General features: G+C 55.6%; 6 protein-coding genes across 12 annotated transcripts; 3 read left to right on the forward strand and 3 right to left on the reverse strand.

Moving 5' to 3' along the window:
* Positions 1 to 185: 185 nt before the first annotated feature.
* LOC148399984 (myelin and lymphocyte protein-like) lies at positions 186 to 3,386 on the forward strand. Its single transcript, XM_088373260.1, has 4 exons — positions 186 to 1,459; positions 2,155 to 2,322; positions 2,477 to 2,602; positions 2,793 to 3,386. Exons 1-4 carry the CDS (start codon positions 1,337 to 1,339, stop codon positions 2,865 to 2,867), a joined length of 492 nt encoding a protein of 163 aa, XP_088229386.1. The 5' UTR covers positions 186 to 1,336; the 3' UTR covers positions 2,868 to 3,386.
* Positions 3,387 to 4,061: 675 nt separating this feature from the next.
* On the forward strand, positions 4,062 to 4,473 carry LOC148399985 (uncharacterized). Its single transcript, XM_088373263.1, has one exon. It carries the CDS (start codon positions 4,207 to 4,209, stop codon positions 4,348 to 4,350), a length of 144 nt encoding a protein of 47 aa, XP_088229389.1. The 5' UTR covers positions 4,062 to 4,206; the 3' UTR covers positions 4,351 to 4,473.
* Positions 4,474 to 4,584: 111 nt separating this feature from the next.
* rrp36 (ribosomal RNA processing 36) lies at positions 4,585 to 6,738 on the reverse strand. Its single transcript, XM_088373253.1, has 7 exons — positions 6,163 to 6,738; positions 5,840 to 5,957; positions 5,672 to 5,738; positions 5,436 to 5,540; positions 5,130 to 5,204; positions 4,935 to 5,052; positions 4,585 to 4,850 (listed from the first exon to the last, which is right to left on the reverse strand). Exons 1-7 carry the CDS (start codon positions 6,443 to 6,445, stop codon positions 4,675 to 4,677), a joined length of 942 nt encoding a protein of 313 aa, XP_088229379.1. The 5' UTR covers positions 6,446 to 6,738; the 3' UTR covers positions 4,585 to 4,674.
* Positions 6,739 to 7,369: 631 nt separating this feature from the next.
* Positions 7,370 to 11,788, reverse strand: LOC148399987 (GTP-binding protein 2-like). 4 transcript variants are annotated; one of them, XM_088373236.1, is made up of 13 exons: positions 11,273 to 11,788; positions 10,791 to 10,817; positions 10,525 to 10,709; positions 10,330 to 10,441; positions 10,018 to 10,215; positions 9,762 to 9,936; positions 9,377 to 9,596; positions 8,839 to 8,974; positions 8,717 to 8,775; positions 8,402 to 8,573; positions 8,162 to 8,326; positions 8,055 to 8,084; positions 7,370 to 7,992 (listed from the first exon to the last, which is right to left on the reverse strand). In XM_088373236.1, exons 1-13 carry the CDS (start codon positions 11,447 to 11,449, stop codon positions 7,903 to 7,905), a joined length of 1,746 nt encoding a protein of 581 aa, XP_088229362.1. In that variant the 5' UTR covers positions 11,450 to 11,788; the 3' UTR covers positions 7,370 to 7,902. The 4 variants fall into 4 exon arrangements, with proteins under 4 accessions (XP_088229362.1, XP_088229361.1, XP_088229363.1 ...); XM_088373235.1 differs by lacking the exon at positions 8,055 to 8,084 and having other exon boundaries at positions 8,118 to 8,326; XM_088373237.1 differs by having other exon boundaries at positions 7,370 to 8,084; positions 8,839 to 8,887; positions 11,273 to 11,787.
* A 164-nt stretch (positions 11,789 to 11,952) lies between these two features.
* ero1b (endoplasmic reticulum oxidoreductase 1 beta) lies at positions 11,953 to 17,505 on the forward strand. Of its 3 annotated transcripts, XM_088373242.1 has the most exons (17): positions 11,953 to 12,167; positions 12,274 to 12,427; positions 13,693 to 13,812; positions 13,883 to 13,966; positions 14,044 to 14,085; positions 14,167 to 14,255; positions 14,497 to 14,570; positions 14,641 to 14,761; positions 14,862 to 14,908; positions 15,002 to 15,010; positions 15,091 to 15,117; positions 15,237 to 15,329; positions 15,515 to 15,761; positions 15,834 to 15,903; positions 16,140 to 16,226; positions 16,616 to 16,749; positions 16,886 to 17,505. In XM_088373242.1, the coding sequence occupies exons 2-17, from the start codon at positions 12,287 to 12,289 to the stop codon at positions 16,947 to 16,949; spliced, it is 1,449 nt and encodes a 482-aa protein (XP_088229368.1). In that variant the 5' UTR covers positions 11,953 to 12,167; positions 12,274 to 12,286; the 3' UTR covers positions 16,950 to 17,505. The 3 variants fall into 3 exon arrangements, with proteins under 3 accessions (XP_088229368.1, XP_088229369.1, XP_088229370.1); XM_088373243.1 differs by having other exon boundaries at positions 11,953 to 12,427; XM_088373244.1 differs by lacking the exons at positions 11,953 to 12,167; positions 12,274 to 12,427 and adding an exon at positions 12,995 to 13,145.
* A 15-nt stretch (positions 17,506 to 17,520) lies between these two features.
* Positions 17,521 to 21,359, reverse strand: tbce (tubulin folding cofactor E). 2 transcript variants are annotated; one of them, XM_088373239.1, is made up of 16 exons: positions 21,095 to 21,359; positions 20,687 to 20,771; positions 20,282 to 20,437; positions 20,086 to 20,171; positions 19,813 to 19,912; positions 19,643 to 19,745; positions 19,502 to 19,578; positions 19,337 to 19,432; positions 19,122 to 19,186; positions 18,996 to 19,060; positions 18,745 to 18,897; positions 18,548 to 18,686; positions 18,161 to 18,379; positions 18,015 to 18,074; positions 17,856 to 17,947; positions 17,521 to 17,784 (listed from the first exon to the last, which is right to left on the reverse strand). In XM_088373239.1, the coding sequence occupies exons 1-16, from the start codon at positions 21,207 to 21,209 to the stop codon at positions 17,689 to 17,691; spliced, it is 1,707 nt and encodes a 568-aa protein (XP_088229365.1). In that variant the 5' UTR covers positions 21,210 to 21,359; the 3' UTR covers positions 17,521 to 17,688. The 2 variants fall into 2 exon arrangements, with proteins under 2 accessions (XP_088229365.1, XP_088229366.1); XM_088373240.1 differs by having other exon boundaries at positions 18,161 to 18,229; positions 21,095 to 21,357.
* Positions 21,360 to 21,501: the final 142 nt, after the last annotated feature.

Below are 21,501 nucleotides of genomic sequence, written 5' to 3' on the forward strand. Positions count from 1 at the left end.
AAATGTGGTCACTCGATGACGCAAATGTTTCATGGCCTCCACAGACGTCATTTATCCTCATTGGCTTTTATGTACATCCTTTGCAACCTCCCTGACGCGTTTTGTCAATTTGTTGTACGCTAGTTCAAAATTCAGTTGCTCTTTTACATGTTCTGTATACGGGAAATCAAGTTTAGTGGCTAAATTAAACAAGAACAAACAAAGTCTTCGCTACCGTACGGGCAGGTCCGAAGATGTCACCAGCGGGGAGCAGTCCCCAGCGTGTCCACAGGATGGAGCCATGCAGCAGCCGGTCAATGGTCCGAAAGTGGCCTTTCTTGTGTTCTCCCGGGGTAGCAGGCGAGCAACTGAAATATCATTCAATTCCCACAAGTAGAATTGGAACAAGTAAAAACGGATCATTTCTGAAATTGTCCATCTTTGACTAAATTCGGCCATGCCATTTTATTTCATTTAATGATTTTAACTTTTCACGTGTCGGGTTTTTGGGGAGGCCAAAGAGAGTCCTCATTTAGGATTTTTTTTGTTTGTTTCAATGATTGAATTGCAATTTTCAAATTTGATCTCAGTTATATTTGTAGTGGTGCACCTTTTATATTTTCATGGATGTATTTTTTGAAAGATATTTAATACTTACGTCTTTTTAAACTACATTTTAAAAACAAAAATGAAGCCGGGTGTTTTGTTTTCCTTGTGAGGAGGGTCAGATCAAATGACCGTATGCATGCATACATGCATGTGTCGACGTGAAAACTTGATCCTGATCAACAATTGATGGGCGCGTGCGTGCGTGCGTGATTGTTGTCGTTGCTGGGCTGCCGATGGGTAACCATGGCGAGACATAGTCTACGTTTGAAAAGTAGTTCTCGATCAGAATGGCGAAACGCATTCATTCTCCGGTTGTATGCTCATTTGAACTCAGGCTTTTTAGTCATGAAAGCAATAATGTCCCTCACAACAGCTCTTCCATATAGTTTGCCAACGAGAGGAATGAGTGCATTGGATTTCGGTCCGACCCGAAAAATAGGGTTTGGTTCCATTCTTGACAATTGGGGTTTCTTCGGCGTTGACTTTCTGCTTGTGTTTCCACGGCAACAGCCAGCGCAACACAACCGAAACACGCGAGCGGTCTTTTGGCGACCGGCGTTTGGCCAGTGGTTGTCATGAGGACGGCTGCTGCGCGTGCGTGCGTGCGTGCCCGCGGGAGGGAGATGCTCGCACTTGCTTAACGGGCGGCCATCGGTCGTTCTTGCCTCTCTTCGCAGTCTACTTTTTCTCGTTGTGGCTGTTGTGTTGGGTTTTTTTTTTTTTTTTTTTCTCCCCCAGCCCCGGGTGGATGGCGTCCAACAGCGCCAACCCGCAGCCGGCGGTCCCGGCGACTGTAGTTACGATGCCGGAGCTTCCCGCAGGAGCCGCTGTGTGCACAACTCTGCCGGACCTGCTCTATCTTCCCGAACTCGTAAGAACATATTTTTGATTCCATATAGCAGGGGTGGCCAATTGCGGTCGTCGAGGGCCGGCCGGTGTCCTGCATGTTTTCTATGTCAGGCTGTTGCAACACACCTGCTTCAAATGGTCAGCGAGATCATTAGCAAGGTCTGCAGAAGCTGGATAACAATCCTGATCATTTGAATCAGGTGTGTCGCAGCAGGGAGCCCTTTAAAACATGCAGAACAGCTCCGGCCGGCCGGTGGGGACGACACATTATCAGTAGGGTAAAACTAAACTGTCTCACGACGGTCTAATCCCAGCTCACGTTCCCTATTAGTGGGTGAACAATCCAACGCTTGGTGAATTCGGCCCTCGAGGACCGCAATTGCCCACCCCTGCCATATACCATCCATCCCTTGAGCCAATGCTGCGAACTCGCTCCACGGTTAGCTTCTGTTCCCACTTTGAGTGAACTTTTGGAAAACTTTGGAATTGTTGACGTTTTCCTAAAACATTCGAAGACGAGTTATTTGGTTCATCACATATTTATTTGATTAGTCGGCTATCGTCGGCACGTTATTCTGCCAAATATCGGAGTCGGCACGGGGGTCCGTATGGCTTTTTTAAATTTTTTGTCATCGGAAAGCCACATTTTGTCCGACGCCGTTGGTCGGCAAAAACAAGGCTGTGGTACCTGCGACGTTCACGCTGAGCCGCGTGCAGGTGTTTGGGGGTCTGGTGTGGATCCTGGTGGCGTGCACGCTGGTGGTTCCCCAGAACCCGCAGGGCTGGGTGATGTCGGTCAGCGTCTTCTGCTTTGTCACCACCTTCTTGTGGAGCCTCGTGTTCCTGTGCGGATGTCATTCCAACAAAAGCGGCTGGGCGGCAGCAGTGAGTACAAGCAATCGTTACCTTGCAAAAAAAGCCCGGCCACTGACGGACAAAAAAGTCAGCGTCGATGACAAGTGGTGGACCAACGCGGTGGTACCAATTAACAGACAACACCGCCACCTTGTGGCACAACGTGGTGGTCCTTGTCTTTCAGGATTTTGCCTATCACCTGACGGCCGCCGTCTTCTACCTCAGCGCTTCCGTGTCCTTGGCCAAAGTTACGCTGGACCTGGAGAACGCCGGAAACTTCCAGAACTACCAGCTGGACATTTCTGCTGTGGTCTGTCTGTCTGTCTGTCTGTCTGTCTGTCTGTCTGTCTCTCACACGCGCACACTCATGCACGCATAGGCAAGCCAAGGTTCTTTATTATCGCCAATAAAAATGGACAAAGCAAGTAAATGGAAAGATGTTGGGAATGAAAAACCGTTCGTCCAACAAATGTGTGCTTTTGTGTGTCCGTCGCTCACAGGTGTTCTCGTACGCGGCCACGCTGCTGTACTTTGTGCACAGCATCCTGTCGGCCGTGCGCTGGAAGACCTTCTAGAACTTTTCCATCCGGCTGTCAAGAAATCTCGTTGACGCTTGCATTGGACCAACGATGTTGACCTATTTACGTATTTGACACTGTTCATCCCGTCTAAGATTTCCATTGGACGGTGCAAGCGTATTGTGACTTTGATATATGGCATTATGAGGAGGACCCGCTCGCCTTATTTGAGGATTTGTTGATTGAGGACATTTTAAAAGTCGTGTGACACAATTCGCTTGACACACAATGATATTTGACATTATTGGAAATGATTTCTGTTTGCTATTGTTAATGTAGATTGATGACACGTTTGACATGGCTGACTTCTGAAATTGATAAATATTGATACATATTTATCGTTATATCTTTCAACGCTTGACAGGATTTAGCTCGGTTATGCTTGTTTGTTTTCGACATATTGACATACCTCGATTTAATGCTGTTTAGTGACGTTTATGTTTGGCACCAATTTGTTGTTCATACCAGAAGAGATTCATTTGTGAAATATTTATAATAAAGAATGTTTTGAATCAATTCATGGGCTGAAGCTATGACATAGCGCAGAGGTGTGCGTGTGTGCGCGTGCGCGCGTGCGCGCGCCACTTTACAACGCTAATCCCACTTTCGAACGCAAATCTCGTATTGAGACGCAAATCTCGAAGTGCTCTTTTATTCTCCCGCGTTTCCGTCTCATTTCGCTGTGACGCCACTTCCGCCCTCCTTGGAGAAGATGGCCGCCGTCGCCGGTGGACCTATACCTCGTTTGTGAAGGTGAAATACTTTCTTTTTTTAGCGCTCATTTGCCTCTGTTTAAGAGTGGCATTTTGTCTTTAACGAGATACACCAAACGCAACACGAGTCTGTTTGGATGTTAAACGGAATTTGGCAATTTAAATACGATGACCGAATGAGCACCGAGTTCATGTCAACTTGAAGGCACTGGTCGCTTGCACGTCTGATGCGTTAGCCACATACGAAAATGTGAACAAATGATTCTGGATCATGTCCTATGGCGTTCCGATCGGACTACAATTGACAACACGCTGTAGCATGTCATTGCAGTATTAACCATTGAATTTCCTGAAAAGCAAAACTGTACTTGCTCCTTTTTCTCTCGACGACTCTCTAAAATGTCTTTTGATGTGTGCATCTGCTCGTTTTGGGTGACGCGGACGCAGCTCGCCATCGGGCGCCATGGGCGTGTGGCGCGACTACAAAGTTCTGATTGTGATGGGCACCAGTTTGGCTCTGATCCACGCCGCTTGGTACCAGCTCAAGGCCCGCCCCCACCTGTACAAGAGCGCGGCACGCGAGCCCGCCGGCAACACCAAGAGCGAGTAGCCTGGCGTCGGCGATGAGAGGCGGCTGGCTGCGGCGCAACTGGCCCTGGGTGGCGGGCGGCGCCCTGCTGGGCGTGCACGTGGCCACCTGGCTGATGCAGCGCGCCGTCAAGAATGCCGTCCGCTCGACGGGACAACAGACGCGCACGCGCGACTGACAGCCCACGACGAAAAGGCTTCTGTTTTGCTTTTCCTCGTCTGTCCCTCAATCGGTGGAAAGAGGACCGATCCAAAACTGCTCATGGGATCTTTGGGCTCATCAATACAGAAGCTAAACAAGTCTTGTCGAGCTTTCCTTCCTGACCATTAGTGTGAATGTTTGGTGCGGGGCCACCGGGCTCGGCCTTCCAAATGAGCTTTGAGGTGATTTGAGGGGCAAATTTGAGAAAAGCTTTGTCAAGTGTTGATTTATTATCCGGCAGCCGCGCGAGAGGCGCTTTCCAGCCAAAGACAAAAAAAAAACAAAAAACTCCTGGATATGTTCAAGGGCGTTGGCCCCCCCGCGGCATGCTTTGCTCTCCGGGCTGCTGTCGCCACGGCAACTTCCTGCGGTCTTTGCCGGCGTTGCGCTTCCTCTTCTTGCCCATGAAGGCATCCAGCTTGCCGCTCGTCTTCAGCGCCGAGAACCTGTCCGCCAGACGCAGCTTCTTTTGCTCGGCTGGAAACGGGACAAGGTCAAAGCGACGCGAGTTATCTTTTGGAAATCTTCTTGCCAGGTTCTGTGTTTTGGCACCATACGTACATTTGCTGAGGAAGAAGGGGCGATGGCCACGCTGGGCCCGTTCTCTCTGCTCCTTCTTGTGCTGAAGCTCGCCGGCCCGCTGTCGCTCCCGACTCTGCCGCGCTCGCTCCCGATCGGCCTGGCGGGCGGGACGACGACACGATGGCGACAAAGGATAACGCTGGGCCGGCCGGCCGCACGGGCGAGGACACTCACCATCTTCCTGAGGAGGCCGTTGAGCTGCTCTTTCTTGTCGGCGTTCTTGCTCTTCTTCAGCTGCTTTTGGATCACCTGAGAGAGAGCAACAAAGCGTTGGACCCATTTGTTGGGCTTGCCAAATGGGAGCTTCTCAAACAGACAATTTGGAAAGGTGCTGAAATGCACAAAAACTATCTCGTGAGATTGTCCCCCCGCAAAGCGAGCTCAACAAAAAAAAAACAAGTGACTGAACCACTTCAACACCTGGCCTACCACCGGAGGGGGGCATTTTGAGCCGAGAAAAGGCTAAGGCCGCCGCCGTACCTGCGTTTCGTGCCGTCTGATGTCGTGGATGAAGCTGTAGGTCTTGTCAAAGATGTCCGCCTTGTACTCCCCCGACAGGTCGTCGAAGCGAGGGTCTCTGGCCGTCTGCAAAACAAAGGCAACATGTTTGGAAGTCACTCTCCGAGGCCCGACTTGCGCTTTGGCCAGGAAAATGGAAGAGAAAATAATTGGCATGGAAGGGGCGGGGCAGGGCAGGGCCGCGCTCGCCCACTCACCGCCTTCTTGACGGCCACCACCTGGCGAAGGAAGGGCGCCCGTTTCTTGGCCGAGACCTCAGCGGGCCTGCGGGAGGTAGAAAAGACGTAAAGAAAACAGAAAGACAGACGGCTGTGGCCAGGAACGGCTGTGGCGAGGAGCGGCGACGCGACGCCACGCCAGCCCACCTATTCTTGTTGAGGCGCTTGCACGAGGGCCGAGCGCCGCGGGCGACCCGGTCCAACGCTTTGGTGCCCGCGCAGCTCTGCAGTTTCAGGACGTCCTCGAACGGCAGCGCCGACAAGTCTGGACAGACGGCAACCAAAAACACAGACCGCGCTTCAGATTGGGCCAAGAACAAATGGAACGGCAGCAGAAAATGGATTGAAACTGGCCCTTCCTCTGTGCAAATCCATGCCATCTTTTGTGAGCCTTTTTGAGGAACACGTTGCAACGTTTGTGCTCAGGCTGAAGCCTTTCATCTGTAGTTGAAACAAAAGATGTCCTTTACCTTTTTTCATCTCCTCTCTCCTCAAGGCCGTTGACTGGACCTCAACCGCCTCATCTTCATCATGCGGCCCCTCCTTGTCATCATCGGATTCTTCCTCATACTCCTCCTCGTCATCGGATTCTTCCTCATCGCTTCCAACAGGTCCTACCAGATCCTCGTCCCCTTCGTCTTCGTTAGATCCTACCTGATCTTCCTCATCATCAGGTGCTTCTCGCCTTCCTCGCGCCATCAACATCAGCGAGTTGCGCTCCTCTCGGTGGCCGCCGCGACGTCCATCGGCCATCGCGTTGGCCTCCAACGGTGAGACACGCACAACGAGTTGAGCTTTCAATCCGACGTCAGAAAAAAGGGTTCAGCCATCCATCGACGCGTTTGCGGTTACCGAAGAAGTTGACAAAGTTTAGGGCGGACTAGAGGTCTCTGGCGCTTGGCCGCGTGAAGAGCGCCACCAAACGGTCGTTGGCGACGTTTTAATCAGCAAAAAAGTCAAACAATCATGTACTCAAGCCTTTCGCTCCTCATTAGCAAAGGCTACGTTAGCTTTTCCTCGTGTAAGTGTAGACGTCACTTCCAGGTGGTTCTTCCGCCTGCCTTCACAATAAAAGGGCCGCTAGCGTCACCACGCGGATCCCGCGAGCTGTCTGTTCAGACAGACAAACGAACGAACACAGATCGATGGAACAGACAGACGTATGTTTACACCTCTTTTCTGCAGCTTTGAAGTGATCTTATTTTGGATTTGGAGACCCCAACCGGATCTGGCTTCGCTGACACACGGCAAACGTGCGAGGTGAAGCTGAGTGACGTTTGTTTTCGCTGAGGTTCGCCGTCATTCTCGCTCCGCTCCCCTCCGCTCCGCACCGTGGATGAACAGCAGCCTCGGCTTCACCGGACCGCCCGTGAGCATGCTCAAGTGAAGCGATCGCATGATGTCAGACGGGAGTCAACAGTTCATGGAACTCGCAGCGACCAGCCGATCATCTGTCACTTCGCACTGATTGATTGCTGGATGAGGATTGGGGCAGGTCACGGAGCGCCACCCCTCCATCCGTCCGTCCGTCCCTCCCTCCATCCATCCCTCCCTCCCTCCCTCCATCCATCCATCCATCCATCCATCCATCCATCCATCCATCCATCCATCCATCCGACACAAGTCTGGCATAGACATGATTGACCCCCGAGGAACACCAAGGAAATAAGCAACAAATCGCTTTCCACTCTAGATTTATTATGTTTCGATGTGTCAAACACAGCAAGTGTCACATATTGTTCTTTAGAGTAAACAAACACCAAGCATCTTCATTTCAGGATGGGACTGAAACGTTTGAAATCCAAGCTGCCTTTTCTGGCCCGCGGGTCACATGCTAAGGTGGCTAATGAGCGTTGACGGCAAAAACGGATGTCCTATTTTAACCACATTCAAAGTTCCCCTCTTGGAGTGCACAAGCTTCCTTCCACCAGACAGCCGAGGCGGCTGGCGACAGGGCTGACGTTTGTCATCAAGGTCAAAGTTGAAGAATCTTCATGGAGGTGGGCTGGCAGGCGGGCCAGCCACACGGGAACAATCCGGATCAGCGGCAGGCAGATGAGCAGAAAGGAGGAAGGTCTTGGCTCGGTCGGAGGGCCATCGATTCCAGTCGTTTCAATGGTTTTGCTAGCTTGACGGCCAATTCTTCTGGTGCTGCTTGTGGTTGTAGAGTTTGCTTTGTAGTGGTTGTGATGCTTCAGGTTATGGCGCTTCTATCCTAGTAGTTCTGCTTCTCGTGGTTCTGGATGTTTTCTGTGGCGAGGAGGCGTGTGACGTGTCCTATGCCCTTGGTGACTCCCTGTCTGAAGAGAAGTTTGGCGCCGGTCCGAAGATATTCGGGATGTTTGAGGAAGCAAAAGGTTACCACGGCTCGCTCGCCCGTCCTCAGCTCCTCCTGCCGGGAGACGGAGTCCCGTGTCTCACCCACCCTAGATTTTGATGGACGGCCCGGCCCGCAGGCGCGGCGGGTACCTTCCCGTGCAGCCTTTGCACGACGGCCGTCTGCCTGACGTTGCCCACGTGCGCCGTGACCTGCGAGCCGCGGCGGAAGGTCCCGGCGTGGAAGAGGAGAACCACAGCCGCCTCAAAGTGGCGACAGATGGTGGGCTTCATCTTGGGACTCACCATCACCATGCCCTGCAAGGGCACAACGGCAGCTGTCTGTGCACGTCTGCGGCCACATGGCTGACATCACGCTCAAGGCATGACCACCTTGCGCAGCAGCGTCCTGTCCAGGTTGCCCAGCGCCAGCGTGGCCGCCTGCCCCGCCCTCAGCAGCCTGCAGGTGGAGCGGTTCCTCTGGATGGACAGAACCTTCACGCGCAGGAAGCCGCCCTCGTCCGTCGGGCCCACCGCCAGACGCTCGCCTTCGCGGCACACGCCGCTGACATGCGCACACGCAAACAGAATCGCAAATGTGCACAAAGAGAACAAAAAAACACAGGGATTTAAATCCCAAAACAGAAAATGTTCCCGACATCCAAAGGGCAAAGCAAACGCGCGCACGCACACGCCTGCCGCACTCACCTGTACAAGGTCCCGCCTACCACCGTCCCCACGTCAGGAACAGAGTAGATCTCGTCCACCTGCGCACACACGCACATCAGGAGTAGCTCGCGTGCACCTGCGGTGCGCCCGCGTCTGCACACCTGGAACTCGGTGAGCTGCTGCATGAGTTCCTCCTGCTGTTTGCTGTTGCTGAGAGGAGGAAGAATGTTCAAGAAGACCTTGAGCAACTCCAGACCTTTTCCTGACACGCTGGACAAGGTGAAGATGGGCGTCACGCTGCACACGCACGCACGCACGCATGCACGCACACACACACACACGCGCAGCCCGGTCAGACACCGTGTCGAGAGTCCGATTCCTCGACTCGGGAGGAATCCGCAGCATCACAACCGGCAAATCCATTTGACTTGTTTCGAGTCAAACGCTCGGACCGAAACGAGTGGGTCGGTTCGAGCCGTTTGATTGGCTTTCACGCTGTAATCCAATCCAAATCTTTGGCTCGCGATTCGTTCCGTGGACATGGGGACTTTGCATGGCTCTGTTACACACGGATGCACGTCGCCGTCCGTTTCGATTCCTCGGAGCTCACGGCCAGAATGGACGTTTGGATTCTACACGCCGCGATTGGATTCGGGAAGTCCGACGACAATGGACGGCGGCAACGGCCCAACTCCGTACCAGGCGGCGGGGGCAAACTGCTGCGCGGCGGCGACGGCGTCGTCGGCCGTACGGACGACCAGCGGGACCTTGTTGCAGCCCGGCTGCTTGAGGAGTCGCTCCAGTTGCCTGAGCGTTCGCTCCACGCCCCCCCGCGAGCACACGTCCACTTTGCTGACCACGATGAAGATGGGAACCTTCAGCGCCATGGCCAGGCCCAGGTGCTCCCTGGTGGTACCGGCTGCACAACAAAGGAGCGCAAACACAAGTCACCGGCTCAAATGTGACAACGGAAGACAGAGGTGATGACACAGAAAATGACAAACAACATATCATGCATGCCCTAAGCTTATTGAATTCCATCCATGGTGGCTGTGCGTGCGTGCGTGCGTGCGTGAGGTCTGACCAATGCCGGTGTTGGCGCTGACCACCAGCATGGCAAAGTCCGGGCAGTAGCTGGTGAGTCCAAAGACGGTGGTCTTCAGGTACTTGTGATGTCCCGCCAGGTCGATGAAGGTGATCATCTTGGAGGAGCTCTCGCAGATCTCCTCGGCGCTGCGCGAGTCGCTGTAGTTGACCACCTGCCGGTGACGCGTTGGGCGTCAGGCGGCGCCGGCTGGCCGGCCGACCGGGCGCACGCTTGGCGGCCCGGCGCCACTCACTTGTCCTCTGCTGTCAAAGCCCAGGATCTCGAAGCTGATGCTGGACGTGCGTCCCGTCTGGATCTCGTGGAGATGCCTGAAGAGGTTGAGGCGCGCTCGGCCTCGCCCGTTGTCCAGCTCGCCCTGCGTCAGCACGCCCAGCAGCGTGGACTTCCCCGAGTCCACGTTCCCCAGCACGGCCACGCGCAGGTCTAGGAACTGCGGGCAGCACACAGCATGCTCGGGAAGCAAGCTGGGCGAGAGGGCGAGGAGATCGAGAAGGCCAGGCCAGGCCAGGCCAAGCTAGGTCAGGCCGAGCGAGGCCAGGCTCACCTGCTGGTCATCCGGAACCTTCCGCACCAGCACCTCGGCGATCCCGCGTGCGTTCCCGTCAGCGTCAGAGTCCACCTGACGCTCCCGCAGCAGCGTGATGTCAGCACCCACCCTGACCGTGATCAAGAGTCGCCACAGCGCACACCGCGTTAAGTCCAATCTTCGGCGCATCAACGTGCATGCGTGCGTGCGTACTTGTCGGCCATCTTGCGCAAGGTTCCGATGGAGGCCGTCATGTCGGCTCGGCTCAGACCCACCAGCAGCCCGTTGTCCTCCACGCCGATCTGGTAGACGGCCTCACCGCGGCCTTCCTGAAGACGCCACTTGAGCTGCGTGGCCAGGTGCTCAAAGCGGTTCTGGGAGGGGTTGACCAGCTTGAGCTAGGAGGCGCCGCGCAGCACGTGAGCATCGGGACCAGGAAGGCCACGGGGTGAGGACGAGGACGAGGACGAGGAGATTACCTTGTACTCAATGTTTCCTTCTTCAGCCTGCAAACACGTGACAGCGCATTTTTTGTTCGATCCTCCTTGTTCTTTACCCAAAGTATTTGAACAACGTCGGTCGCGTTAAGGAGTATTTCCTATCCATTTCTTCTCGTGATATCGATTAGCGCCTAACTGCCAATTCCGATATTTAGCTCGAAAAAAAGTCCGATGGGTAATTAATCGCACGGTTCAATTACAAAAAAACCTAGCATGGATAAAATCGCTTTTTGGAGGGGCATCGTCTGATTTCGAATTTCGAATGCGACAGTTTCATGCCCAATCCCATTTTCTCACGCAACGAAAACGACTCAACTTCTCTTTTCCGCAAAGTGGAAAGAACGCCGTTTTCAAGAGCATCCATCATTGGGGAAATCGTATGACGTCACGCCAACAGTCTGACGTTCGATGTCGGCGGCCCTGCTCGCCCGCTCGGTTGCCGGCTAAGCGGAAGCAGCTACCTCTGGTGGTAGAAATGGCGGCGGTGTTTCGTTCTTGTTGTTGATGTTGCTCTTGTGCTTGTTGTGATTGCGACGCCGGCGGCCTCGTTGGCCTCGTTTGCCTCGCCTCGTTCGAGACCTTTTCGACGTCTTCTTGCCTTCCTCGTCGCCGCTGCCCGCCTGGCACAAATCCACCATCTTGACGGCTTCCGCGGAGGGAGCAGCTCGTCACTGGGGAACGGGCGAGGTCTGGCCGGGGAGGCCAACGAGACACCGGACGCCTGGCCGGCAGGGAGGAGGAGGCGAGCGGCGGCGGCGGCGGCCGAAGATGCGCTCTGTCCTCCAGCTCCTCGGCTCGCTCGCTCGCTCCTTCTCCTCAGCATCACCGACGCACCGCAAGCCACCTTCGCCAGAGAGCGACAAATTCCGCCACGGCTTTTCAAGTTAAACTCTGCTTTCACTCTACAGTGAGCTCATCACGTCCCAACAAAACTAAGCAAAGTGAAACCAAACAAAAGTCAAGCACACAAAGAAAACGCACAACAAGGGCCACTTTATTGAATCCTGTGCCCCTCCAACGTGAGGCGTCAGTGATCTCGTCGACTTGTCAAGTCACGACTGTGCTTTCAAACAAACCTTTGGCGTTACAACGTGGCAAAAGCTCCTCACCATACAAGGCGACTGTTTTATTGCGAAACGTCTGACCGGAAATAGGTTTGATATTGTTGTGTTTGAATTGGGCTCTAACGTGGAAGTCACATTCGGAAAGCCGTCCAAGTTGTATGGGCTTTTTTGTTTTTCGCCTTCACGACAGGTTTGTTTTCTACAAGGGCCTCATCGGCCGGCGCCAGTATCCGCGCCAGGCTGTGTCGACCTCCCTCGCTCTTCTCAACTGGACGCCGGAGCCGCCCGCCGCGTACGCACTTAGCCCTGTTAGCTTGCGGAAGCTAACCGTGCTGCACAGCGAACCGATTTCCGCTTGACATCGGCGTGAGTTTGGATTTGTGCGGCTCCTTTGGCAGAAGCTGCTGAGGCATGTGGAGAGTGACTTTGGAGGCGTTCGGCGTTCTTCTGCTGGCCTTCCTGTTGGGGAATCTCGCTTTAGCCTGGTTTGAGCTCAGCAAGCCCGTGACGGAGGCGCGCACGGAGCCGCAGGAGCAGAGCTGCTTTTGCCATGTAATTGATCACTCTGTTGCTTTTAATTCATCTCCAACTCCCACTAAACTCACCTTTTAAACCGTCTATGGACAATGTAAGGGCACACTTTGCTTACGAGACAAGACGAAACCTTCTCGAAGGTTCGCCCGGTCTGTTTTGACGTCACCGTTTGGGCCACGCTAATTAGCTACGAGGCGGCGTCATGCGTTTCGTTTCACCGTTATCAATTAAGTTCCGTTTCTTCCTTAGCGATTCAATTTGGTTTCACTGTTAGCAATTACATTCCAAAGGTAGGAACGAAATGACTTTTTGATTGGAGTGGTGAAGGACGTCACATTGAATTGGTCTTGGCCGTTGGCTGCTTCGTGTTTTCCGTAATTGTCTTTGGTGCGTTTTCTATCGTCAAGTGACACGCACGACACAAGAATCCATCCGATGGTATTTATTTGTGTTCGTACGTGAGTTCAACATGTGGACGCGAGTAGACCGGCGTGGTGTAACGTGGTTGGCCGAGGCTGAAGTAGCCCCGCCCCTTCGGAGCTTCGCTTCTCCCTGGTACTGGTTGAGCTACTAGGCCGGGGCGGGGCTTATTTTGACTAGGAGGCGGGGCTTTGTCAAGTGGCATCTCGGTCGGTCAGTCAGCGCACACAGAACAGTCTTCGTAAAGTTGAGGATGTTCCGATGTGTTTGTATCTTCCTGCTTTTTTTCACTCTCCGCGCTCTCATGCACTCGCAGGTCAGAGTCCTCTAATGAGCTTGTTTTCGTTTGCATCATCAAGCTGGAGTCACGGCGACTGACAGCTGTCCGCATCGCATCGGACCGAGCGACGACACGTCCGCCCTTCCATATGCTTGCGTGTTTGTTGTATTGATCCGTCTGGGTTTTTGCGCAGGTGTTAAACCGGGGCTCGGCAATCGGGGTCTCGGAGGGCCGCTGTCCTGCATGTCCCTGTTGCCTGATTGGAACGGTCAGTTTGCGCAGCCCTCCGAGACCCCAATTGCCCACCCCTGTGTTTGCCCAACACTTGTATGCACATGGTGGTGGTCGTAAGGTGCCACGTCGCAACTCCTCCTGGTTCAGCATCCTTACCCACTCGCATAGCCGTGTGTCATGTGGTTGTTGTTATCGGTTTTTTCGTATTTGCCGCGACCCGTTGAAAATTGGCCGCAGAGGAGCCCCCGGGCCGTAGTTTGCTTGCGTTTGGGCCCCTCCCGGCTCCTCATGTGCTCAGTTGCCGCGTCACAAAATGCGGCGACGTGACCACGACATGGCTGTGCCGCAGCTGACGGGCGTGCTGGACGACTGTTTCTGCGATGTGGAGAGCATCGACGTCTTCAACAACTTCAAACTTTACCCTCGCATCAAGAAGCTGACGGAGCGAGACTACTTCCGCTACTATAAGGTACGGCCGGCCGGCCGGCCGCCGCCTGTCCCCTCGCCCAGCCAAAGTTGACGCCCTTCGCCTGCCGCAGGTCAACCTCAAGCGGGCGTGTCCCTTCTGGCCCGACGACGGTCAGTGCGCCATCAAAGACTGCCACGTGGAGCCCTGTCCGGAGGTCAGAGTTCACCGTCGCGCTTGACCTTTCCGCACTTTTGCTCAGCCTTTTGTTTTTTTCCTCTTGCGCCGTTCCAGAGTCAGGTTCCCGCCGGCATCAAGTCGGGCAATTACAACAAGGTGAGCGCGGCTGGGCTGAAACGCGCGAGCGCACCTCGTCGCTGCTAACACGTTGCCGCGACGTCGTATGGCCCCGTTCAGTATTCGCAGGCTGCCAGCGGGAGTGACGGGAGCGGCGGGAGCGGGTGCGAGCAAGCGCAAGAGCTGGGAGCCATCAACAGCACGCTCAGGTAAGACATGCTCGCGCGCGCACACATTGTGTTGTCTTATGTGTGCCAAGCGTTAGATTGTGTGTGTGTTTGACATATTTGTTGTATTTGTACACGTGGCCTTGTGCGTTCCACTGGTTGAGTTGCACAGTGTGTACATTTGCCGCTTGTCTTGCGTGCCTGCGTGCGTGCGTGCCTGCGTGCGTGCGTGCCTGCGTGCGTGCCTGCGTGCGTGCCTGCCTGCCTGCGTGCGTGCGTGCAGCAATCAGAGCAAAGAGGCGTTTGCCGACTGGGCGCGGCACGACGACGCCCAAGACCATTTCTGCGAGTTGGACGGTGAGCACGCTTGGGTTATCCCCGGCCGGCCAGCTGGCGGCCACTTTGCTGAACTTTGCGCGCGTTCTAGACGAGTCGTCCCCGGACGCCGAGTACGTGGACCTGCTGCTCAACCCGGAACGTTACACGGGCTACAAAGGCCCGTCGGCGTGGAGGGTCTGGAACAGCATTTACGAGGAGAACTGCTTCAAGTCAGTAGGCGCATTAATGACTTAGTTCGTTAGTTAGTTGTGATTTGCGACCCAAGGTCTGCGTTGGCATCACTAACAAGGTGTGTCGTCGCGTGCGCAGGCCCAGGTCCGTGTACCGACCTCTCAACCCTTTGGCCCCCAGCAGAGGTGAGTGGGCATTTGAGGGCTGCTTTGAAGCCAAAAGGCGGTGCCCCAAGTTAACCTTTTTGGCTTTGCTCCGCCCTTCACCTTTGTGTTCAGGAGACGACGGTGAGTACGGCGCAGAGGGAGGGTGCGCCGTCGGGGGTGCTGTGTGCTCGGCTGTGCGGCTGATGACGCTTCCGTTGCAGGCGACGGCTTCTACGACTGGCTGGAAGGTGAGCGCTTGCTCGCTCGCCGTGGTTTCTCGGTGATGCTGATTTAATTGTCCGTCTTTCTTTCTGCTCCTTTCATTGCTCATTTCCTGACCATCCCCCCCCCCCCCCCCCCCCCGCAGGATTGTGTTTGGAGAAGCGGGTTTTCTATCGCCTGATCTCGGGCCTTCACAGCAGCATCAACATCCACCTGTGCGCGCAGTACCTGCTGGACGGTAACGAGTACTCCCGCCGCCGTAGGCCTGGCTGTTGACCGCCTATTTAGTTCTTCCATACGAGCGGTCCGAGGATGCACCCTTGCGGAAGGAACCTTGTTGGCTCAGCCAGCCGGGCGGGAAGCGGCAGACGCGAACGGCACCTCGAGCTCCGTTTACTGATTGAGGAGATTGCGTGTGTGCAGAGGGATGGGGCAGGTCGGTGTGGGGTCCCAACGCGGAGGAGTTCCGCTGGCGTTTCGACAGGGCGGAGACCAAGGGCGAGGGCACGCGGCGCCTGAAGAACTTGTACTTCCTGTACTTGATGGAGCTACGGGCACTCTACAAGGTGGCGGCCTACTTTGAGCGCTCCGTGGTCCACTTGTACACGGGGAACGGACACGAGGACGCCCAGACCAAAGAGCTGCTCCTGCAAGTCTTCAACCAGATCAAGTAGGCTGCTCGCTCGCTCGCTCGCTCGCTCGCTCTCTCCATGTGCACCTCCTCACTTGCGCTTTCCCCCAGGATGTTCCCCATGCACTTTGACGAGAAGTCCATGTTTGCCGGACGTGAGAAGGAAGCCAAAAGCCTCAAGGTAGGAAACGCCAACACGAACAAGCGTGTGTGTGTGAGTGCCTGACCGCACGGCGGCTTTAAGAACACGGTGATTGGGGTGCCAGGCGGCGGCGGCCATCTTACGTTGCCACGCAATTTCTCCTGGCATTTCACTCCCAATCCCACCCAATGGCGTGCCGCCGCTGCCTCCTCCTCTCTCCTTCAGCTCTTTGGTTTTTTTTTTTTTGCTTTTTTTGCCGTCTACCCTGCATGCAGGAGGAATTCCGTCTTCACTTCAAGAACATTTCCCGGATCATGGATTGCGTGGGCTGCAGCAAATGTCGACTGTGGGGAAAACTGCAGGTTGGAGCGCCACTGCGCGTCATCTTCCGCGACGCGACGTTACGCCGCCGCCAGACCTCGTGACGCCGACATCCACGCTGTTTGTCGGGGCTTCGCATTTGTGAAAAAAGAATCAAGCGGTGATGATTTGGATTCCGATCTTGGCTGCGTGATAAACCCACACGGTTATTGACAACTTTCTTTTTCCCACTACCACAAGCTAAAATAGAACCTGAAAGACGGACCCAAAAAATCCATTCGTGACAAATTGTAGCTGAAAACTCTACGTGTTTGACACAAAGTCGGACGTGACGCAGCGGCGGCGGCGGCAACTTGGCACTGCGCGGCGCATAGTGCGCTTAAATGGCCTGCAAACGGTGACCGTGTGCTGGCGGCTCTGATGTGGGCAGACCCAAGGCCTGGGCACAGCCCTGAAGATCCTGTTCTCGGAGAAGCAGATCAAGAACCTGCCGGAACGCTCCGGTTCCAAAGGCTTCCAGCTCACTCGCCAGGAAGTCGTGGCCTTGATCAACGGCTTTGCCAGGTAGGCTGGCGCTGCAAGGGCACAATCGTGCTCAAACATCTTCAACAAGACAAATCATCTATTGGTTTGTGGCTTAGTCTCCCGCTAAAAGAAGTTGTCAAGTAGCAAGTAACGTGTGCGCGTGTGTGCGTGGCAGGCTGTCGTCCAGCATCTACGAGTTGCACAACTTTCGTCTGCTGCTGAAGGAGAGCGGCAGGTAATGGGAAGCGGCGAGACCTTGAAGGCCACCCGCCCCCCTTCTCAAGGTCGGGATCTTCCGATTTGGACTAGCGTGCGTTCATGCCAGAGGCGTACTTGGTAATCATTCGGAGAGTGCCATCATTTGCGGCGGCAGCGGCGGCCATGTTGTCTCAAGGGCCAATTTGAGGAGGGGGAAACGTTCCTACCACTGGATTGTGCGTGCGTTTGTTTGCGTGCGTCCACGCTTTTGTTTTGTCCAGCAGAGAAAGGAGCAGATGAACTGATTGCCGTTGTTCTTTTTTCCAATGAAAAGTTTGGACTTGAAGCTTTTGATTTTTCACTCTTAATTTGCGTGTGTGCTGCAGAAAGAGAAAATGGACCAAGGAGTTTGACCCTGCCTCAGTCATTAGATTTTTTTGGATTTTTTTGGGCGTTGGGAATGATCCACTTGGGTGTTGTTTTTGGTAGTCCCTAACAACTCTTTGGTCTGCTTGGGAAAAACATGATGCTGCATCTTGGGAGTACTGTACATATCGTGCTGAAAATGTTTTTCTTCTCCATAAATTCCCAAATGAATTTTTAGTCAAGACGTGGTTTTTTTTGGATAGCAGATGGATTTTATTGTATTGCAGCAGTAAACAAGGATATCGCAAGTCCTGATAGCATGTTACTAGCGGAAGTTGGCCTTGGTCATGTCAGCTGTGTGTGCGCGCGCGTGCGTGTGGCTGAGTGCTTGCTGTGTGCTGTCTGCACGAGTGTTTACGAGCGCCGCACGAGGACCGTGTCTCCGTCCTCCACGGCATAAAAGAACAAAGTCTTCTGGTCGTTGTCCATGCGGTACTCAGGACCCGCAAGCTGTGCACACGGCGACAACACACGACGAGTGAGTGACGCGGCAACGACGCAGAGTCACACGGGCATCGCACCTTGGCGCTGGTGTAGCTGAGCCGCAGGTCGACCGCGGGAACCTTCAGGAGTCGAGACAGCAGGCCTTTGACCTTCTGGACCTCCATTGAGGCTGCCCGCAAACATTGAGAGCCTCAAATATGAATTGTCCTGGTCGTTGACGGCCGAGCGGCACCCACCTGGAAGCTTCTTCTCCAGCGGCATCCTCGCCACGTCGTCCACAAACACAAATGTGATTTCTGCGGTGGAACAGGAAGAGGAACACAAATTGCCCCATTAGCGTAGCGACCTTATCTAGCCACGTGCTGGGGCGGGCGGGGCTTACTCAACAGCTGATTCTTAAGAGCAAACGGTTGGCGCTTGGTCAGCTCGCCTTCGTCAGGAGCGCCGTACTCTGAAACAAACGACACACGATATCGACACAACGCCGCGGAGCAGAGGGCTGCGGAATTCCAGCGCAAGGTTCTCTTCGTCTGTGAGCGAGAGCTCTGCAGGTCAGGCGGAAGCTTTTCGGAGTCCAACTGCAGTTGTTGTTGAAGCGAGGCTTTTCGAGAAAGCGACCGAGAAGGTTTTTAATATGGATCGCCAAGTTCCAACGGTGGCCCGACGGCAAGGTTGGAGAGAAGACAGCTGGCGGGCAGCTACTGCTCGGAGAGACGCAGAAGGCAAGCGGAATGCTTACCAAGAGTGACCGTTTGCGGGCGGGGCTTACTGTCAACGAGGCTGCGGTAACGAGGATGGCGATTGGCGAACTCCTGGCTCAGTTGACTCTGCCCCGCGGCCCGCAGCCATTCCTCCCCGAACATCTTCAGGTAGTCGCACTCCGCTCCCTTCCTCTCTTGAGGGGGCACCTGAGAACACGGCGTCCGCTCAGCATCTCTCGCACGCGCGCGCAAACATGGCACGTACGTCGGATCCGTTGAGGACAAGGAGGTGCGGCAGCTTGGCGATGAGCATCTGATTGGCCGTCTTGGGGTTGCCGTCGCCGCTGGCCAACGGGTTCTCTTGACACCAAAGACGACGCAACGACGCCAACTTGGACAGCTCGTCGATCACGCCCCACTGAAGATGTCGCAGGAAGGGCGCGCGGCTAGCCGTGAAAGGCGAGCGGAGATGGTCCGGCGTGCGTGCGTGCGTGCGTGCGTGCGTGGGCTCCTGACCTCCGAGATGTTGTTCCTGCTCAGGTTGAGCTTCTCCAGGGACGCAAAGACGGACGTCTCCTCTCCTGACAGAAAGGCAGGCGTCAGCAACGCTCCAGCCGGCCGGTCGGCCACGGGTAAGGCTACCTGGCGCGGCATCCGGTAAGTGAACTTTGGACAACCCGGTGTCAGTCACGATTAAGTGCTCCAGTCTGCAACAACACAAGTGGAGTCATGCGCAGCCAAAAGTCGATCTGTCTGTTCCAGAAGGCAAGTGAGAGTGCCACAAGTGTACCGGAAGGATGGACAAGCCGACTTTACGGTGAAATGCTACGACAAGTTGTCCGAGATGTCTGACTGACCTTGGCAGAGTGCCCAGCTCCAGCAGGCTGTCCTGGTCCAGAGGGTTTTTGGAAACATTCAGGCACTTGAGCCCCTGCAGGACGCCCTCGGGGGGCCTGAAACGCGCACGCGCGCCACCCACGTTAGCCTGGTCGCTCGCGCCCTCTGTCTCGCTTGGCAGCCACCTCTGCAACTGCGTGATGTTGTTGTTCTCCACGATGAGCTCCTCCAGCTTCGGCCACATAGGGGCGCACCGCAGGACCTGAACACGAGTCCATTTAGAGACGTCACCGTCTCGGTCGGCCGCGACCGACGCCGGTGTCCACCTGCGTCCACGTGAGCTCGCAGTCGATGAGAGTCAGAACTTTGAGGTTAGGAAAGGCCTGCTGGTGGGCCGCGGGGTCAGAAGGCAAACTCAGTCTGTTGAAGCTGCAAGAAGAGGTCGCCGTTGAGCAGTGAGAGCGGCTGGCGGGCGGGCGGGCGCGCAGACTCCCACCTGAGCAGAAGAGCCTCTAAATGTCGCAACTGTCGAGCGATGGCGGCCACGTCGTCCCAGCTGCGCAGCAGGGAGGCGCTCAGGTCCAACCAGCGCACGTCTTCACAAATGGTCAAGAACAACAAACATGGACAAGCGTGGCACAACAACTACAAAGCGGCTTTTCAAACCAAAGGAATCCAACTGAAATCTGCAAGCAAGGTCGCAAGACGAAGGAGCGCGATGCGAGTCCGTGGGAGTTGCCGCAACCGCTGCATCGTTGTCGCAAGATACTCGGCGTGGTTCTGAGGACTTGCCCATCTTCTCCCGGCCCGTTCACTTGGCAGTTTGGGAGGAGGACGGTGGGGAGGCTTTCCAAGCTGCCAGACAGGCACGAAGATCCACCGTGGCATTAAGAGCGAGGCTCGGCCGGCAGGCAGGCAGGCAGCCATGCAGGCAGCCATGCAGGCAGGTGCCGGCCGGCGCTCACCTGCGCTCGCGGACGTCGGCCCACTCCAACGTCCTTCCCGAGATGCTGATCTCCTCGTCCGCCGCATCGGTCGCGTACTGGCGCCGCACCGCCGACGCAAAGTCCACGCCAAAGCTCGCCACGGACGGCCGCACGAAGGAGCCTCCCGTCGGGTGCCTGGCGGGAGGCAGGCAGGCCGACCAATGCAGTCAGTCAGGTGCACGCCCGCCACGGGCCGCCTGCGCCCGCCACGGGCCGCCTGCGCCCGCCACGGGCCGCCTGCGCCCGCCACGGGCCGCCTGCGCCCGCCACGGGCCGCCTGCGCCCGCCACGGGCCGCCTGCGCCCGCCACGGGCCGCCTGCGCCCGCCACGGGCCGCCTGCGCCCGCCACGGGCCGCCTGCGCGTAAGCTAGGACATACCATACCTGCAGGTGAAGTAGCGCACGCCTCGGTGGCGGCCGTCGTGTTTCCCTCGCCGGGGATCGTCCCACTCCACGCCCAGCCACACGCCTGACCGCAAAGGCACACGTTAGCCGGCAGCCCCTTTTGTCAAGACATCAAGTCCAAAATTCGATTTGGGAGAGGTTGCAATGGCCACGGGTAGAGATGTCCACATCTATTTTATGCAGCGAGCGACACTGTTTGTTTCGACACAGAGCAAAACGGCGGACGCCCGGCCGCCCGCCGGCCCGCTCGCAAATAACCGGGTTTTCAGATCGAGGTTTAAGATGCGCTTTTGGTCGCCTCGGTTATTACGCGGTTATTTAGACGGTCGCGCTGGTGTCTTGCAACCAGTACGCCCGCCCAAGGTTCGGCGGAGAACGAATGAATACCTGCAGTGGGCGGCACGGTGCCCACGAAGCGGACCGTGGCCCTGTGGTCGCCGCAAGACACCCGCCGGCCCAGGGCGTCGTGCGGAACCTCCGCTTCCGTCTGGTCCGCATCCATCCACGCCTGCTAAAACGACAGCAGAAAAGGACGACGGGTCATCGAAGGACGCTTTGAAGCCGGCCGGCCGCGACCCTTGGCTCGCACGCCCGAAACGCAAAGGAGCCAATTGGAACGTCACTCCCACTTCCGGCAACGACGGAGGGACTCTTTTACACGAGGCACTCAACTTTTCCCACTCTGTTCAAATTGAATTGGAATATTCCAATTCACTTTTCCTCCAAATATAACATGTCGTGGATTCCTGTAAGCGGGCTTGTTTTTCTCCCCGCATCTAAATCTGCGTCACGTG

This window comes from Syngnathus floridae, chromosome 4 (assembly GCF_059516105.1).
Source record: "Syngnathus floridae isolate MCC-2025c chromosome 4, RoL_Sflo_1.0, whole genome shotgun sequence".
Lineage (NCBI taxonomy): Eukaryota > Metazoa > Chordata > Actinopteri > Syngnathiformes > Syngnathidae > Syngnathus > Syngnathus floridae.

Bases quoted from the DNA above. Each gene is read 5' to 3' on its own strand.
- LOC148399984 (XM_088373260.1), top strand. From the start codon at position 1,337: ATGGCGTCCAACAGCGCCAACCCGCAGCCGGCGGTCCCGGCGACTGTA. The intron at 2,323-2,476 runs GTGAGTACAAGC...CTTGTCTTTCAG, and splicing joins AAAGCGGCTGGGCGGCAGCA to GATTTTGCCTATCACCTGAC. The intron at 2,603-2,792 runs GTCTGTCTGTCT...CGTCGCTCACAG, and splicing joins AGCTGGACATTTCTGCTGTG to GTGTTCTCGTACGCGGCCAC.
- LOC148399985 (XM_088373263.1), top strand. From the start codon at position 4,207: ATGAGAGGCGGCTGGCTGCGGCGCAACTGGCCCTGGGTGGCGGGCGGC.
- rrp36 (XM_088373253.1), bottom strand. From the start codon at position 6,445: ATGGCCGATGGACGTCGCGGCGGCCACCGAGAGGAGCGCAACTCGCTG. The intron at 5,541-5,671 runs GTGAGTGGGCGA...TTTGTTTTGCAG, and splicing joins TGGTGGCCGTCAAGAAGGCG to ACGGCCAGAGACCCTCGCTT. The intron at 4,851-4,934 runs GTACGTATGGTG...TCCCGTTTCCAG, and splicing joins CCCCTTCTTCCTCAGCAAAT to CCGAGCAAAAGAAGCTGCGT.
- LOC148399987 (XM_088373234.1), bottom strand. From the start codon at position 11,449: ATGGTGGATTTGTGCCAGGCGGGCAGCGGCGACGAGGAAGGCAAGAAG. The intron at 9,597-9,761 runs GTCAGACCTCAC...TTTGTTGTGCAG, and splicing joins CAGCGCCAACACCGGCATTG to CCGGTACCACCAGGGAGCAC. The intron at 8,975-9,376 runs GTACGGAGTTGG...GTGCGTGTGCAG, and splicing joins CAGTTTGCCCCCGCCGCCTG to CGTGACGCCCATCTTCACCT.
- ero1b (XM_088373243.1), top strand. From the start codon at position 12,287: ATGTGGAGAGTGACTTTGGAGGCGTTCGGCGTTCTTCTGCTGGCCTTC. The intron at 14,086-14,166 runs GTGAGCGCGGCT...GGCCCCGTTCAG, and splicing joins AGTCGGGCAATTACAACAAG to TATTCGCAGGCTGCCAGCGG. The intron at 14,571-14,640 runs GTGAGCACGCTT...CGCGCGTTCTAG, and splicing joins CCATTTCTGCGAGTTGGACG to ACGAGTCGTCCCCGGACGCC.
- tbce (XM_088373239.1), bottom strand. From the start codon at position 21,209: ATGGATGCGGACCAGACGGAAGCGGAGGTTCCGCACGACGCCCTGGGC. The intron at 20,772-21,094 runs GTATTCATTCGT...CTTTGCGGTCAG, and splicing joins CACCGTGCCGCCCACTGCAG to GCGTGTGGCTGGGCGTGGAG. The intron at 19,433-19,501 runs GTGGCTGCCAAG...TGCGCGTTTCAG, and splicing joins AACATCACGCAGTTGCAGAG to GCCCCCCGAGGGCGTCCTGC.